Here is a 16,470-nt window from a genome sequence, read left to right as displayed (position 1 = left end):
GAGGAGGAAAAGGCGGAGGAGGAGGTGGCCGGGCGTCAGAGGCTAGCCGAGGGGCGCCGGGCGTCTGGCCGCAGGCTCAGCCAGAGGGCGAGGGGCTGGGAGCAGGGCGGTGGTCATCGGAGGGCGAGGCGCATCCGGGCGGCGCGCGGCCACGCTCTCCCGGGATCGCAGACCGCAGCATGCGCCAGGCCGCCGCCCTCTTGTTTCCCCACGGACCACTGCGTGGAAACGCGCGGTGACGCCTCGAGGCTCCCGGGGCGAACGGGGGGCATCCCACGCCTGCCTGCAGGAGCCCGGAGTCTGCAGCGTCGCAAGTGGAGCGTGATGATTCAGAGGGGAGTGCCAGGAAGCAAAGGGTTCCAGGGTCACCTCATCCACTGTTTTTGTTTTCTTATTGTAGCCGCCCGCAAATTCGCTTTTAATATCTTCCTCCTCCATTCTTCTGTACTCTTTTTTGAGGATTATGGTTTTGATACACGGGTTGGCAGCTGTGAAGATGGACTTCCTGCCGGTGGCAATCGGGTCCCATTGTTCTAATAGAAATGTCAAGCGTGTTGGTTGTGCTGCAAACCCCAGCACTGTCTCCTGGGCGCTTGACTTACAAGGTGTGGGCCTAGGGCCACCTTGACCGCGGAAGCACACCGTGGGTAGTGCTTCAACCCTCTAAACTGTGGGATTCAGTGTACCTTAAAGATGGCTTTGAATGGTGGGTAGTGATAGGAATGGGTAATGATGGGGGGAAAGGTAGACATTTTTAAAGGGCAACAGAGTGTTGAACAGAAGGGGTCTGGCCGGTGGCCCGGCAGGCTGGATGTTGTTTGTGAGCACACCGGGCCTTCTAAAGTCCTTCACACATCCTTTCACTTCATGGCACACCTAGGAAATAATCTTGTCTGCAGGACCCCAAGTGGGGCAAACAGAGGAGGCTGCTCATGCAGGAGGGACTGGGCCCTTCCACCTTGGAGGGCAGAGGAGACCACTATGTACATATCTATAACTCATTCCGTGGTATGAAATTAGGAAGCTCTGTTTTAATGTTCTAGCTAGCAGGTTTTCTTATCTACATTTCCCCAAACCTCCTGAGTTGTCAAGTCTCGGTCTTCAGAGCAGTGGGGAACCACCAGGACAGGGGCCTGGGGCTAATACTCAACTTGTCATAGTCCAGGAAATGGTGCTTAAAACTTTGCATCTCCCGGGCGGAACTCATCTGCTTCTATGGTCTCTGACTGAGACAACGCCTCCTTCTCATCCCCCCCACCACCCCATTATCGGGCTTTCACGCACTAGCAAGTCCAGCTGATCCATTCTGTCTTCTCTCTCAGATTCATTTTTTAGGTCCATCCCCTGTATTATTGTTTATTAATCAGTCTAATAATTGTATCTAGTCTCATTTCTATCTATGACGGAAAGATCAAGAAATAGTTTGAACATAATCAACTCTACTCCAATATAAAATTAAAAAGTTAAGAAAATAAATCAAAACAAAACAAACAAAAATAAAGAAACAGTTTGATATTTGGAAGTAAAGAGATAGCAGATACCAGAAGAGTTAGAACGCACAAAGAATTTGCCCCTAGGGAGCAGGAATTGGGCGAGAGGGGGGTGGCACAGGAGACTGCTGTTTTTGTGACACAGCAATATGCCTCTTCGAGCTAAATCTAGTCCACTTTCCACTTTGCTGCCACGGAGATGATCCTACATCACACCTCTCAATAGGTTGCTTGCTTAAAAGCTTTCACTAGCTCCCCGGTCCTATCAAAAGCAAGCTCCTGGGCATGGCTTTCAAGGCCTCTCTCCCCCTCGCATCTGTCAGTCCTGCCCTATCACACTTGACGTGCCATTTTACCACACCACATCTAGTTTCCTAAATGCACAAACTAGTTTCATTCCTTTGTGCCTTTATACATGTTATTTCTTTTGCCTGGAGTATTCTCATGCTGCTGTGATGATAGCTAATGGCACGAGGCTAAGTGCTTTTTGTGTTTTATAGCTGTTCATTCTCATATCAACCCTGTGGTAGGATTACTGTTATCTCAATAAAGAATAAAACTGTGACTTAGAGAGGTTAAGTAATTTACTCAAATATGTAGCATATGGTGAGGCCAAATTTGAACCCAGCTATATGACTCCAGGACTCACATTATTTTACCTGTTCATACTTTAAAAACTTTTCTCAGACACTAAATTTGAGCAGGATTTAAATTGTAAAACGTTTTAGAAGTCTTCAAAGTACAAGGAGAAAATATAAGTGAATTGCTTTTCATCTCAGAGTAAGCATGGAACAAAGAACAAAATTACAAAGGAAAAGTGACAGATTTGACTCTAGAATTTTTAACTTCTTTCATCAAAAAGGCCCATAGAGTAAAATTAAAAGACAAGTAAAAATTATCCCAAAATGTGCAATATATATGAAAGATAAGAGAGTAACATTCTCATTTAATAAAAAAGTCTTCCAAAGAAAATATAAATAACTTGTTTTTAAAAATGGGCAAAAATGTAAATTAGTTAAATCATGAAAGTAGAATGCAAATGGCCAAACATATTTTTAAGGGAAGTGAAAATGTAAAATGATAATGCACCTTCAAGTTGACTGAGAATAAAAGAATAGAGCTAGTGATTTGGGCCAGCGACCCTTGAGGCAGGAAGTATGGCAGATGAGCAAGCTCAGTGCTGAGAAGGGCATAAATTGCTTCAGTGTTTCTGGAGGGCAATTTGGCAGAATGCAGTAAAAGCCTCAAAAATGCTCACACCCTTTGACTCAAAAATTACATTTCTGGGAATTCATAATTCAGGGATTGACCAATACTTTCTATAAAAGTCCAGATAGTAAATACTTCAGGCTTTGCAGGCCACATATGTCTTTCTTGCTTTTCTTCTTTGTGTGTGTGCTTTTTTTCTTTAACCCTGAAAAAATGTGAAAGCTACTAGCTTGAGGGCTGTAGAAAAACTGGTTGTGGCCTGAAATTGGCCTGAGGTCAGTAACGTGTGCAATGTTGACTGCAAGAAAGTTCATCACAGTGGACTTGGTAATAACCAAAAGGATAAAGCAACTAAATGTCTGAGGATAGAAATTAGTTACAACCAGGTATGAAACAAGTTTTTTTAAGTTTAAAAATTTTTCAGAATGATATTTATTGCATGAGATTGTATTCATGATTTGTTAAGTGGAAAAATACAGTTTACCAAAGAATATCTATGTTATCCCAAATACAACATAATCATGTGTATATATGCATAGAAGAAGAACTGGAAAGATATAAACACCCTAAGATGTTGATAGTGGTCTTGGGGTGGGGGTGAGATTGTAGATATTTGGTTTTTTTGGTTGTATGTATGTGTTTCCAATAGTGAATATGTATTGTTTTTGTAATAAGTAAAAATAGAAGAAACGTTGCTTGGGCAGCAACAAGGCCCTTAGTTGTCAGTTTGAGAAAATCTTCCCCAAATTCACTTGCCCTCTCTCTGTGTGCTCCCTGAACACGTCATGATCTTTTTTATTTTTCCTAACAAAATGATTCTTTTATTGTTGTTTTTTTTCATAATGATCTTTTGACTACCATTATTTACTTAATTGAAGAATGGTTAATACCTTCGTTTAGTTATGCATTCCTCTATTATTGGACATCTGGGTTCCCAGTATTTCACTATTGTAAGTATGCTGGTTATTTTCTACTTGCTGTCTGCCAGATCCATTTTCCTTCCTTCTCTGCCGGACTCTGTGCCTCAGAAGGCAGAACTTTCATAGACTATTTTCTCTGGGTTCTCTTGCCGGCTGGCTTCCTGTTAGGATTGACCAGTGGGTGATACCAAAAGCAGGTTGGAGAGTGGAAAATGGAAAAAGGTTGGGGTATTTCTTCCCACCTCTTTTGCTGCTTTGGGCCTCTAAGGCTCCTGTAAGGCAGCACCTACCGCTTTGCTAATTTGATCTCCTCCCCTTATCCCTCAGTCCTAGCAGTGGTAACAGCTTCTTACTGTTGCAAGAGGCTGGGTACCTTCACATCGAATTGTTTCCCTTCACCCAACCCTAAACCTAACCCAAAACTTACGAAAATAGTCAGTTCAATAAAATCTCTTCCGTCGAAACACCTCAGTGGAAGTTGGCTCCTGTTAGGACAGACTGGTGTATTGAAGAACGCTGGTGAGGGACTCCCTGGTGGTCCAGTGATAAAGAGTCCGCCTCCCAGTGCAGGGGACGCAGGTCCCATCTCTGACTGGGGAACTAAGATCCCACATGCAGCGGGGCAACTAAGCCCCCTGTGCCTCAACTAGAGAGTCCGAGTGCTACAAACTGCAGAGCCCACGTGCTCTGGAGCCTGTGTGCCACAACTAGAGAGAGAAAACCCGCACCAACTAGAGAGCTCGCGTGCCACAACGAAAGATCCTGCATGCCGCAACGAAGACCCAATGCAGGCAAAAAAAAAAAAAAAAAGAACGCTGGTGAACATCATGGATCACAAATCTTTTATTTCTTATGCAACAGGCCCTGTATTCTCACATTTTACATCTGAGCTTTTGACTATTGGAAAGGTAATTATAGAATGATTTACACATTTCCTGAAGCAGGAATTTGAATTACTGTGAGGCCAGTGTTTGGGAATGTAACATTTTGACTGTTGTTCTCCACTTCTCGAGACACTTTTTGAGAAGTAAGACTCCATTGCATTTTATTGAAGAAATCATATACTACAATATAGTGGTGTTCAAATTTTGATGTTTTCAGTGGAATCCATAAGAAAATATTCATAAATATCAAGCCTAACATCTAAATGAGATAAAAGTCACATACAGATTTGGGGGAACCTTCTTTTTCATCTTTGAGGCAGACTTAGGACATCCCTGCAGAATTCCCAGGCCCCTTGGAACACATTTTGAAAATACAGATTGGGAGAGTCCAAGAGTCTGGAAGATATATCCTTCATAAATATCAAGTGTCTATTATATTTCTCTAGGTTAGATTCCTAGAATTACATGGTCAACCATGTGACTTTGCCAATTGCCCTTCAAAACACTCTTCACTGTGAATGATGTTGCTTTCCTCATTACTGCATCTATTATCAAATACACACAAACAAAAAACATTTCCTAATTTCTCATCATAGTTTTAATTGCATTTTTATTATTTTTGAGAGTTTTTTTTTTCCTTGTCTATTTGTCATTTGTATTTCCTTTTCTCCTCTTCCTTCCCACCTTTTTTTAGCTGCCTTTTCATGTTCGACCATTTCTCTATTCATTCAATACATATTAATTCCTTATATCTGGCTATTATGCTAATGAATTTAAATGACAAACAATACAGTTATGCCTGTGCCCTCACGGAGCTCACAAACTAGCAATATTTGAGTCTTACTATTTATCTTGTTTAATTCAATTAACAATATAGTAGTATGGCAACCCTTTGTCACTTTTGTTATGAATAATTTTCTTAGTTTGCCTTTTATTGAAGGGTGTTTATTATTTACAAATTTAAAATTTTTTAACGTAGTCAAATCTGTGGATCTTGGTTTTTATGCCTGGAAAATCCTTTTAAAACCAAAGATCAGATCAATATTCACTTATATTTCTCCTGATATTTTTTACTATTTGAATTTTTAGATTTAAGTCTTTAATAATCTGGAAGTTGTTTTGAGAAGCTCTAAATTGATTTCCCCCCACCCAAATATCTAATTTTTTTTCTAATATCCAAATAGCCAATTTTCCTGACATCATTACTGAACAGATATCCTTTTCCCACTAATCTCTGATGACAAATACATCATGTATTAAGCTCTTTTATACCCTAGGCTATATTGGGTCCTCTATTTTCTTTCATTCATCTGCCTTTGGATTACTGTGCCAATGGCAAAGTTTTTAATAGCAAATGTGTAATTCTCCACCAAAATTCACTCTTTCCAAATATTCAAAATATTTATGTTTTCAGATGAAATTTATTAACTAACTTCTTATTATAAAAGTAATACATTATGAAGACAAGTTGTGGAAACTTTGAGAAAACATGAAAAAATATAAAGAATGAAACAAAACCCATACCAAATTCTATGACCATTAACATTTTGGAGTATAACTTCCCATCTTCTCTGTGTGTTTATGTATACATTATTTCTACAAATGTTACTAAGCATACGGTTTTGTAAACTGCTGTTTAATCATCATATATGAGCATTTCACCATGTCATTAAATATGCCTTTGAAATATGATTTTTAATGACACATTAGCCGAGGCCTCTAGCATAAGGGTCGATAGCAGAGTGTCAGCAGGCAGCTCTCACAGCCTCCTAGACTCAGTCATATCCTTTACTCAGTCATAGCAAACTAGCACTGAGGTCACCAATTGCTGCCACATGGATCAACATGGCATGCCTGCCACTGTCATACCTCACAGCTTGAAATCAGCTGTTGGAAACTTGAAATTGGTTTTGACTGTAATTCACTGGATTATAATGAGTTTTGGAGCATTTGCCACCTATAGCTCATCTGTTAGGCATGTGTAAAAATGACTCAACCATAAGATATTAGGTAGCTAACAGATAGGCAAAAATGTAGGTTACTCACACAAGAACTAAATTTGAATTGATTTAGTTGTAAGAGATTCCTAGCACCATATTGCACAATCTTATTTTTGTGTTCCTTTAAAAATCATTAACTAGGGCTTCCCCGGTGGCGCAGTGGTTAAGAACCTGCCTGCCAACTCAGGGGACACAAGTTCGAACCCCCGTCCGGGAAGATCCCACATGCTGCGGAGCAACTAAGCCTGTGCGCCACAGCTACTGAGCCCGCATGCCCTAGAGCCCGTGCTCTGCAAAAAGAGAAGCTACCACAATAAACGCGCGCACCGCAACGAAGAGTAGCCCCCACTTGACACAACTAGAGAAACCCTGCGCGCAGCAACAAAGACCCAATGCAGCCAAAAATAAATAAATAAATAAAACAAATAAATTTTAAAAAATCATTAACGAATATAACTCGTTTATACTTTCCTTAGAAAAGGCTGAACAACTCGCATGAAAACAAAGCATATCCATGATTTTCTTAAGGATTTGGGGGAAGAATCCTTAACATTCGTGATAGAATATTTAAAACTCCTTGAGTTTTTCTTAAATTGCAGTGCAAGTTTACTAAACTATATAAACTAGGGGGCTTTGAGTGTGGTATTGAGGGCTACATGTAGCTGAGATCCTAAGAAAGCAAAGGGTAAATTTCTAGAACAAGTCATGCAGATATATTTATAAGCACTTTCCAATGTATGGGAACATAGGCTTATCTCTAACAAAGTTTCACCAGGCCTGAGTGTTTATCTTTACTCTCCCACACCCTATACACACAAACACATACACACGTAGTATATATACTTAAAACTTCATAAAATAGGAATTATCTTTTTTTTTCACTTACCTTTCCACAGAAGTGTTGCTTACTGAATTCCAAGATGTAAAATATAATAAATGCCAAAGCCTTGAAGTATATGGTTACTTAGGATCTGAGTTTCCCTCTGTCTCAAGGGAATTAAAAGCTGGAATCTGAGAGCAAAAAGCTCAGGGAAGCGACTCTGGATGGCCTTCCCTTGTGCTTCATCTGAACACTTTTTTAGTAAACTGCCCAGCCCAGCCCGTACTGATTAGGTGTAGAATTCTCTGCCATTTAGTACAAAGTTTTTCCTCTGGAACAAGCATATTATCAATGAGTCATTTCCTCCAATTGTTAGATTTTCCTGAATATTTTCTTGTTTACTTAAGCCATCCATGGAAGACCCTAAAATCAACTTATGTTGGAGACTCCCTGATACTCTTTAGTTTGCAAAACAATTTCCTGCTTATTTTGTTACCTTGAATATTTATATCCTCTTTGCTTAGTCCTTTTGTGTATTTTGCTTTGGAATACATTGGCCTAGCTTTTTTTTAGAACTGCTAATTTTGTAATCTATCTTTTGGATATTACATGGTAAGTGTGAATATGACATTCATTTCATGGGGGAAAGTGCATTAAAATTCTTTAAACTTCTTAGGCATTCAAAAATAGAACTTTAAGAAGCTTGTTTAAAACATATAATATGTAGAATCAAATCCTTTCCCAAAACCACACCCTCCATACCTCATGTTACCAAATTATTCTGGTAAAAACTTAAGCCAGGGCTTCCCTGGTGGTGCAGTGGTTAGGAATCTCCTGCCAATGCAGGGGACACGGGTTCAAGCCCTGGTCGGGGAAGATCCCACATGCCGTGGAGCAACTAAGCCTGGGCGCCACAACTACTGAGCCTGCGTTCTAGAGCCCACGTGCCACAACTACTGAAGCCCGCGTGCCTAGAGTCCATGCTCTGCAACAAGAGAAGCCACCACAATGAGAAACCCGCACACTGAAATGAAGAGTAGCCCCTGCTCGCCACAACTAGAGAAAGCCCACGCACAGCAATAAAGATCCAACGCAGTCAAAAATAAGTAAATAAAATAAATAAATTTATTTAAAAAACCACAAAACTTAAGCCAGCAAGAGACTGGAAAGGCAAGAGGAGACAAGAAGTAGATCTCTCATATGCAAATTATACTGTGTTTTTATTTTGTTAAGTAACTTCCTTCTATGATACATAAAGTTCATCATTATTTAGGTAATATTAGGAGACACACATATTTTGCCAATGGGATTGTACTATTACTCCTAACACCTTACAACTTAAAAATAATTTTAGCTTTCATAATGTCTTCACAGATATTGAACTTTTTTTTTGATATTGAACTTTTGATCCTAAATGCTTTTCACAAGTTTTTTCTTACATAATGTACTGACACTGAAATGTTTACTGAAATGTTTGCTTATTGTGATTAATTTTGAGTTTCCACAAATGAAATGTTATGAATGGGAAGAAAACATTGGAAAATTAGAAAGAACATATACTTGTCTCCTGTTTTTGTTGTTGTTGTTCACATAGTTCTTTTGTTTTTTAAACACTTAAAAAATATATTTATTTATTTATTTAGGCTGCCCGGGTCTTCATTGTGGCATGCGGACTTCTTAATTTCGGCATGCTTGCAGGATCTAGTTCCCTGACCATGGATCGAACCCGGGTCCCCTGCATTGGGAGTGAGGAGTCTTACCTACTGAACCACCAGGGTAGTCCCAATTCTTTTCGTCATAGATATTTTTCCTCTCCTTTTTTCACAAGAAAAGTTAAATATATTATCTGACATATACAGTTAAATTTTATCTTGGAAATAACAACAAATTTGGTTCAGCTGATGCTTCTGTGAGGACCAATGAGTTAAATGAAAGTTGCAGACTAGTGCTTGACACCAAGATGAGGAAAAGGATGCTAATTCCCAGTCACCATGCACTTCTCCACTGCCATTTCTGGTCTCCTGCCCACCATCCCTTTAGATAGTCTTATCTCCCGGGTGATTACGGAGGTTTTGTCCGCAACATACTCCAGGGTCTAGGAGGAGATGAGGGTACAGCAGCAGCTGTCTCTCATTTGTGTTGTTGAAGTCACAACTTAAAACTTGAAAAAAAGCAATCTTTGATGTTACCATTTACCATAATTTTTTCGTCAGCTGCATATTATTTCCTACCTCATCCCTGAATCTTAGAAACACATATGAAACATTGTTGTCTTGCCTTGCACTGTCTTTTCGTTTTAAGTGAGTATTTTGCTTCTAAATATAGGCAGAAATTTTACAAATTTTGATTGATCTTACCACTAATAACATAGGATGTGTTGTTTTGGTTTTTTAATTTAGGATTTGGAGGCTAGAGCCTCAAAGGAGGGTTTCTGAGCATTGCAGCTGCACAGAACACTGATATTCACAATTTTCTCTTTCCTTACCCTCTATCTTTATCTTCCATTGGGAAAGTGAATATAGCGTTAAGAATAGTAGCAAGCCTCACCAACCAAACACCAGGACAATACAAAAGTGACTCTGAAAAGGACTCAAAGTCTTCCCATATGAGTGGAAAAGCATACTATTTAGACAGTCACTTGATTTTATTTCTCCTCCTCCAAAGAAATATCTAATATTAAGAAATCCAATGTTCATAAGAGGGAAGTATATGAATACTTTAAGGCAAATTTTAATCTACTTACATATTATTATTGCTGTGTATAGATACATACAATTCTAGGGAATTGTAGGGAAACCTAGAAGAGTTTAAAGGCTATAATTATTACAAAAGATTTTCCTGATTACATAGGTCCCGGTTGGACTTGCTAACATCCCAGTATTTGTAACTCTACTTACCAAACTTGGTAGGACAGGTTAATTTACTCATTTACTCACTGGGGGATGTTTTAGTGGTAATTTAAAATATTTATTGCTAAACTGAGCTCCTCAAGACTGTATCGATATAATATCCATATTTTTAAATAATGAAGATAATTAGGCATTGTATATTAGAAATATGTGAATTATTAGAAATATGCAAATAGACATTTGTACTATTATTATGTACCAAGGTTTACGTTTTTTGAAAATACAGAGCTTTATAATATCAGTGTTATATCTTATGTTGTGTATGTAAGAGTTAGGCATGTATTTTAATTTTAATTATTAAGGACACAGTTTTGCATGCAAAATTAAGCAATGTATGAAAGTTTTTTTGTAAGATATCTGTTTTGGAGACACTACCTTATGGAAAAACGTAAGCCTTTCAATCTTCTTTGATGTGATACATTCATCACCTGGTGGCAACTTACTAGAAACCCAGTGCATGTAGTAAAGAAAAAACTCATCCCAAAAGTATTTTGGGAATTACCTATAAAGAAAAATGTGGTAGGTTTTGCGTAATTTTTTAAAAATAAATTTATTTATTTAATTTATTTATTTTTGGCTGTGTTGGGTCTTTGTTGCTGCACATGGGCTTTCTCTAGTTGTGGCGAGTGGGGGCTACTCTTCGTTGCAGTACACGGGCTTCTCATTGCGGTGGCTTCCCTTGCTGCGGAGCACAGGCTCTAGGCGCGTGGGCTTCAGTAGCTGTGGTGCAGGGGCTTAGTTGCTCTGCAGCATGTGAGATCTTCCCAGACCAGGGATTAGAACCCATGCCCCTGCATTGGCAGGCAGAGTCTTACCCAATGCGCCACCAGGGAAGTCCCAGGAGAGCTGTCTTTTCAATCCATCGTCCATCTAAAAAATAGGGCTATTTGCAGTTTTTTATTATTGAGTTGTAATTGTTCTTTACATATTGTAGATACTGGCTCCTTATTAAATATATCATGTGCAAATTTGTTTTCCATTCTGTGGATTGTCTGCAACTAGAATTCTTAGTCCAAAATAATACAAACACTTTTGAGAAAGGTCCTGGGTTACATAATTTGCCCAAATTCACTAAACTATTCACTAAACTAGCACACTAAACTAGTGTGCTAAAGGCAGGTCAGGACTGACATAATTTGTGGGGCTTAGTGCAAAATGAAAATGCAGAGTCCCTAGTTCAAAATTTATTACAAGCAGAGCATTAAACCAAAGGCAGATTCCTTCTAAGCATGGGGCCTTGTGAGACACAGGTTACAAACACATGAAGTTAGGGGGACAGGGAAGATTTGAATCTTGGGCTTGCAGGAAAGCCCTTGGTCTTTCCAGTAAACCATACTGATGATTGTTCATTTTTTGTGCACGCTGAATGAGGGTGATGTCAAAAAGCAATTTCCCACAGCAGGTTAAAAACTGAATTGTAGGTCAGGAGTTCTTTCTGTGATGCCTGTTTGCCCTCTGTTCAATGGGTATTTGGTAATTATATTTGACTAGGTAGAAAGGTAATTTTTGACCAAAGGCTTCACAGTATATTCTCAGATGTCAACTTGCTAAGACTAACTCCTTTAAATTCCCTCTCTCTGAAATTCTTCCCTCAATTCCTCCTTCCTGATAAATGTGTCAGTAGTTCAGTGGTGATGAAATGTTTGCTGCTGGACATCTGGGTGTATCTGGACGCAGAGGAACATTCTTCTGTATCTACATAATAGTTGATACTAGTGGTTGAGTTAAATTTTAGTTTCATTCAAGAGTAGGCTACTTTCTAGATGCAATTTTATGCTTTTGCTGATAACAGTAACTTTTAGTTTAGTTGAAGAGATATATATCACCTCTTAAGGAGACAATTCTTGTCTGTCATTAAGGAAGATTGGGGAACTATAACTTTTCCAAAAAACCGGAAATATCTCAATCCTAATATGAAAGAAATTCTGCTATGTTAGGCTAGGAATAAATTACAGTAAATGTTCCCCTCTTATCACGTGTATTTCATCTGCTTGATTCTCATAATAGAATACTAATCTTAGGGACTTCCCTGATGGTCCAGTGGTTCGATCCCTGGTTGGGGAACTAAGATCCCGCAAACCGCACAGCACAGCCAAAAGAAAAAAAAAAAAAAAAAAAGAATACTAAGTTTACTTTTTAAATGTTTTTTGGCCGCGCCGTAGGGCATGTGGGATCTTAGTTCCTCAACCAGGGATGCAACCCCTGCCCCTTTCAGTGGAAGAGCGGAGTCTTAACCACTGGACCACCAGGGAAGTCCCAAGTTTACATTTTTAGTTTTAAAAAATCTTAAGATTCCAGAAAAGTCTTTCCTGTCAGTCTCTGCTAGTCAAACTAAGCTGGCTAGGTCACTTGGGTTTTTCCCAGGAGAGGCCCAAGCAAGCAAACTCTTCCCTCCAATTCAGCCCGCCTCTGCTCTCTGACCTCTCCTTCAGCCCTGCCCCGCCTCGCCGACCGCCTGCACCCCGGCCCCGCCCCTCCCCAGGCCACGCCCCTTCCCACATCCATCTCCCTTAACCATTTCCTCAGTCGGTGGTTCTCGCCCCGCCCCTCAGCGCCGCGCCGCGTTAAAGTCCTGCCCTAGGCCTCTCTGGTCCTCTGGAGGACTTGCCGTCTGTGTCCGGCGGCGCCGGGCGGCGGTGGGCGGGTCTGACGTGTGGCGTGAAGAGCCAAGCGAGTGGGCTGCCGTGTCGGGGCTGTTTTCGGCTCCAGTGTTTTGGCGATGGGGCTTCGGGAGATGTGGAGACTCATGTCGAGGTGAGTGAGCGAGCGGCCTAGGGCAGGTTCATCGGCTGCGCTCGCCCGGGTGGAAAAGGTCGGGGGGGTGTGGGGACTGCCTGGCCTTGAGGTTTCGAGTCGCCCTTGGAGGCGCAGCTCTCAGACCCGACTCCCGACCCGCCTGGACCACCCTCAGCCGTCTTCTGGGTCTCGCTGTCACTCCTTCTAGCACCTTCTTTGCAGCATCACCTTCGTTTTCTGCCTCTCTGGCTCTTAATGCAGCCTTGACCCCCGTTTCTTTCCTTTTTCAAAGTTGAGTAAGTTTGGGGGACATGCAGGGTTTCAACTTGGGGGAATTTTGTGGCATGTTTTGTACTGCTAACAAACGCTCGTGCTTTGCCAGTTGTTATCTGTGCTTGTGGTGTGATTGTTGTTCAGCTCTGTCGCGTAGTTCCAGCGTTAGTGCAGCTGTCTGGAACTTTGAGGCGAGTGCTGCGCCGCACAGCTTGGCTTGGGGGAGTATGTGTGCAAACGTGTTTAACTTTTTTTTTTAAAAAATATGGAACGCTTCACGAATTTGCGTGTCATCCTTACGCAGGGGCCATGCTAATCTCTGTATCGTTGCAATTTTAGTATATGTGCTGCCGAAGCGAGCACCGTGTTTAACTTTTGTAAGTGCTACTCAATGCAGCTTGCACTCAGCTGAGGAAATCTGGTAGCAATCATTGTAGGAAGTTAGGCTGCAGCAGTCTTGAGGCCTACCGCCTGCCCCCATGCATTACCAGGTATCAGCTCAGGCTGCTTGAAGGGAGAACCGGCTAATTTCCTCGACAGCTGAAATTCCTAGGGGTTTTTAGTGTTGGATTTCGCTTTAGGGCAAAGGGATGGGAGTGGTTTTTTTTTTTTTTTTTTTTTTTTTTTTTTTTTTTTTTTTTTTTTGGCTGTATGTGGGCCTCTCACTGTTGTGGCCTCTCCCCTTGTGGAGCACAGGCTCCGGACGCCAGGCTCAGCGGCCATGGCTCACGGGCCCAGCCGCTCCACAGCATGTGGGATCTTCCCGAACCGGGGCACGAACCCGTGTCCCCTGCATCGGCAGGCGGACTCTCAACCACTGCGCCACCAGGGAAGCCCAGGGAGTGGTTTTTGATTTAAGAATACTTTCAGCTTTAGGGCAATGTGTCTAGTTGTTTTAACCTTGTATCCATGCACCTGGTATTCAGTATTTGAAGAAAAATCTAAGAGTTGCTTTCCTTCTTGTTTTTTTTTTTTTTTTTAATACCTTGAAATTAGTTGTCTTTGTGCCTCTAACCAGCTCACAGAAGGAACTTGGCAGATATAAAGAAAATCGGTACATATAATCACAGCTGATGCTTTTTTGAAGCTGTGAGCAAATACCGAATTAATGGAGAAACAAATTGGGAACACATGTTTGTTAACAAAATTAACTGACTTGGGAAAGAATCTGTCATTCCCAGAGTTCAGATTGGCTTTGCACGCCCAGTTGCAAGGTGCAGACTGATTAGGCGAGTCCTGGACTGGTTTGGGGGCTTTGGTCAGAGATGCCTTTTCCAGGGCCAGCCCTGGAGTGGGTATTACCCTGGCAAAGCAGAGACCTGAGGCCAGTATCATCCAGTCTTAACAGCCTAATTACAAATGTACTAAGGAATAGGGTGCCACCGTTTTCTGAGAGGAACTAGGGTCCCTGTGCTGTGGTTGACATTGTTGGGCAGTCCTTGAACCCTGGCTTCCCTTGGCTTTTATGGCACTGTCTTGCTTTCCTACTACCATTCTCCACTACTTATCTTGCCCTAGTGCCAATACAGCCCTTGGAATTTTCTGTTATTGTAGTTCCCCAGTAAAGTACCTCTCTGAAGATAGCTCTCAAATTTGTATGTCTAACCTTGATTTATCCTGAGCTCTAGTACTAGTCACAACCACCTGAATGTCTCTTTTGCACCTCAAATATACATTTGCACGTAAGTGCAACCTTTATGCCTCCTCTGCACTTTCAACTTCATAGCACTATCTATTCTTCTAGATTCCTAAAGTTATCTCAGTTCTCCCACACTCCCAATCCTTCTCTCTTCCAGCTGATTCGAATTTGAACAATCCTCTCATTTATCACTTGTTCTTTTTGCAGAAACTTGATTAATGGACTTATCTCTTCCCAATTTGAATAGGTTCTGCACATGACTGCTAAACTAATCTTGCTGAAGTTTACTTCAGTGCCTTCCATTCCTCTGCTCAAAAGCTCTTAGAGGTGTCCTCCTACCTATGGAATTAAATAAAAAGTTCCCAGCCTGGGTTTCAAAGATTAGGCCCCAGTTTGTAGGCTCAAGCAGCCTTCAGGCCATAGTTTTCAGCTGTAGCTTTCTCACTTATTCCTCATAGAGAGCTTAGAGGTTCTTAGGCCTCAGTGATTGTCTACACATGTGACTTCCTGAAAGTTCTAACATTTCTTTCAAACTCCAGTCTTTCTTCTCCACTCACTGTTGAATATTTCTACTTAGGTCATTACAACCTCAAATTCAAAATGGAATTCATATTTCATCCTACAAACCAGCTAGTTTCCTTCCCAAGCTTTTCAGTACCTATTTCTCCTAGCTCTCCTGGCATGAAATCCTGTAGTCGTTTTTGGCATAATTCTTTTTCTTTTCCATGAGTTTTTACTTCATAATAGCTCAGTAAATCATTGCCTTGTTTCCACAGCTGGTGTTCATCAGTTCATGCCTGAGTTACTTGGCCTTGGACTTGATTTTCTGTTCTATTCACATTCTACCATGCCTAGTTCTGCTCTAATAATCTTCATTAAGTACTATTTTTATTATATCGTCATCTTAAACAGTTTCATGAAGTTAATTTTGTAAGCCCATGTGTGCTTTATTGGATAATCAAAAATCTTCTAAACGATAAGGTCCTCATCCTTCTAAGACAGTCGTTTTTAACTTTAGCATGTATGAGGATCACCTGGAGGGTTTGTTAAAAATAGATTTATGAGCCTTACCCCACAGTGTCTGATTCAGTAGGTGTGGAATGGGGCGAAGCATTTGCATTTCTGACAGGTTCCCAGGTAAACTGATTGTGTAGGTCCAGGGACCACACTTTCAGAACAACTGCTGCTAGCAGCCAAGTTGACCATCACTTGAAGGAAATAAGCCTGATAAAGTGAATTAGTAAATTAGTAGTAGCTGGAATGTGCATGTCTCTTCCCTTCCACCAGATGGCACTTTGGGAGTCAAAAGGAAGGAAAGAGACCATAAATTCAGAATTACTTGGAGACTCTGAACATGCAAATACATTTCTGAGATATAAAAGTTAATACCAGATTTTAAATAATAGCTGAGTATAAATTGGAACATATAGAAGTAATATGATTGTATAGAATCTGGCAGGGAACTTAGCTGTGCTTAGGTTTGTTTCTATTTTGCTTTATGGTAACTGGTCCAGAGATTTTTTTTGACCTGTAAATGCCATACACAGTGGTTCAAACTTGCGTTTGGTAGGTTTACATTAACTTTCTCTG

The 16,470-nt window shown here is 40.8% G+C and overlaps 2 protein-coding genes across 3 annotated transcripts in view; one reads left to right on the top strand and one right to left on the bottom strand.

Moving 5' to 3' along the window:
- Positions 1-7,479, bottom strand: part of INPP1 (inositol polyphosphate-1-phosphatase) — a 33,992-nt gene extending 26,513 nt beyond the window's left edge. The window contains exon 1 of the mRNA XM_081243261.1: positions 7,390-7,479. The gene's annotated coding sequence lies outside the window, so the exon portion shown is untranslated. The remainder of the gene's footprint in view (positions 1-7,389) is intronic.
- A 5,319-nt stretch (positions 7,480-12,798) lies between these two features.
- HIBCH (3-hydroxyisobutyryl-CoA hydrolase) overlaps positions 12,799-16,470 on the top strand; it is a 92,282-nt gene continuing 88,610 nt past the window's right edge. Inside the window, exon 1 of one of the 2 annotated variants that reach the window (XM_081241913.1) lies at positions 12,799-12,986. In XM_081241913.1, coding sequence (XP_081098039.1) covers positions 12,952-12,986 — 35 coding nt within the window. In that variant the 5' untranslated portion in view covers positions 12,799-12,951. The remainder of the gene's footprint in view (positions 12,987-16,470) is intronic. The other variant, XM_081241912.1, reaches the window with a different exon arrangement.

The sequence above is a fragment of the Mesoplodon bidens genome (genome assembly GCF_964165515.1).
Source record: "Mesoplodon bidens genome assembly, chromosome: 8".
NCBI lineage: Eukaryota > Metazoa > Chordata > Mammalia > Artiodactyla > Ziphiidae > Mesoplodon > Mesoplodon bidens.
The sequence above is the reverse complement of the archived record's forward strand: the minus strand, read 5'-3'. Positions and strand labels throughout refer to the sequence as shown.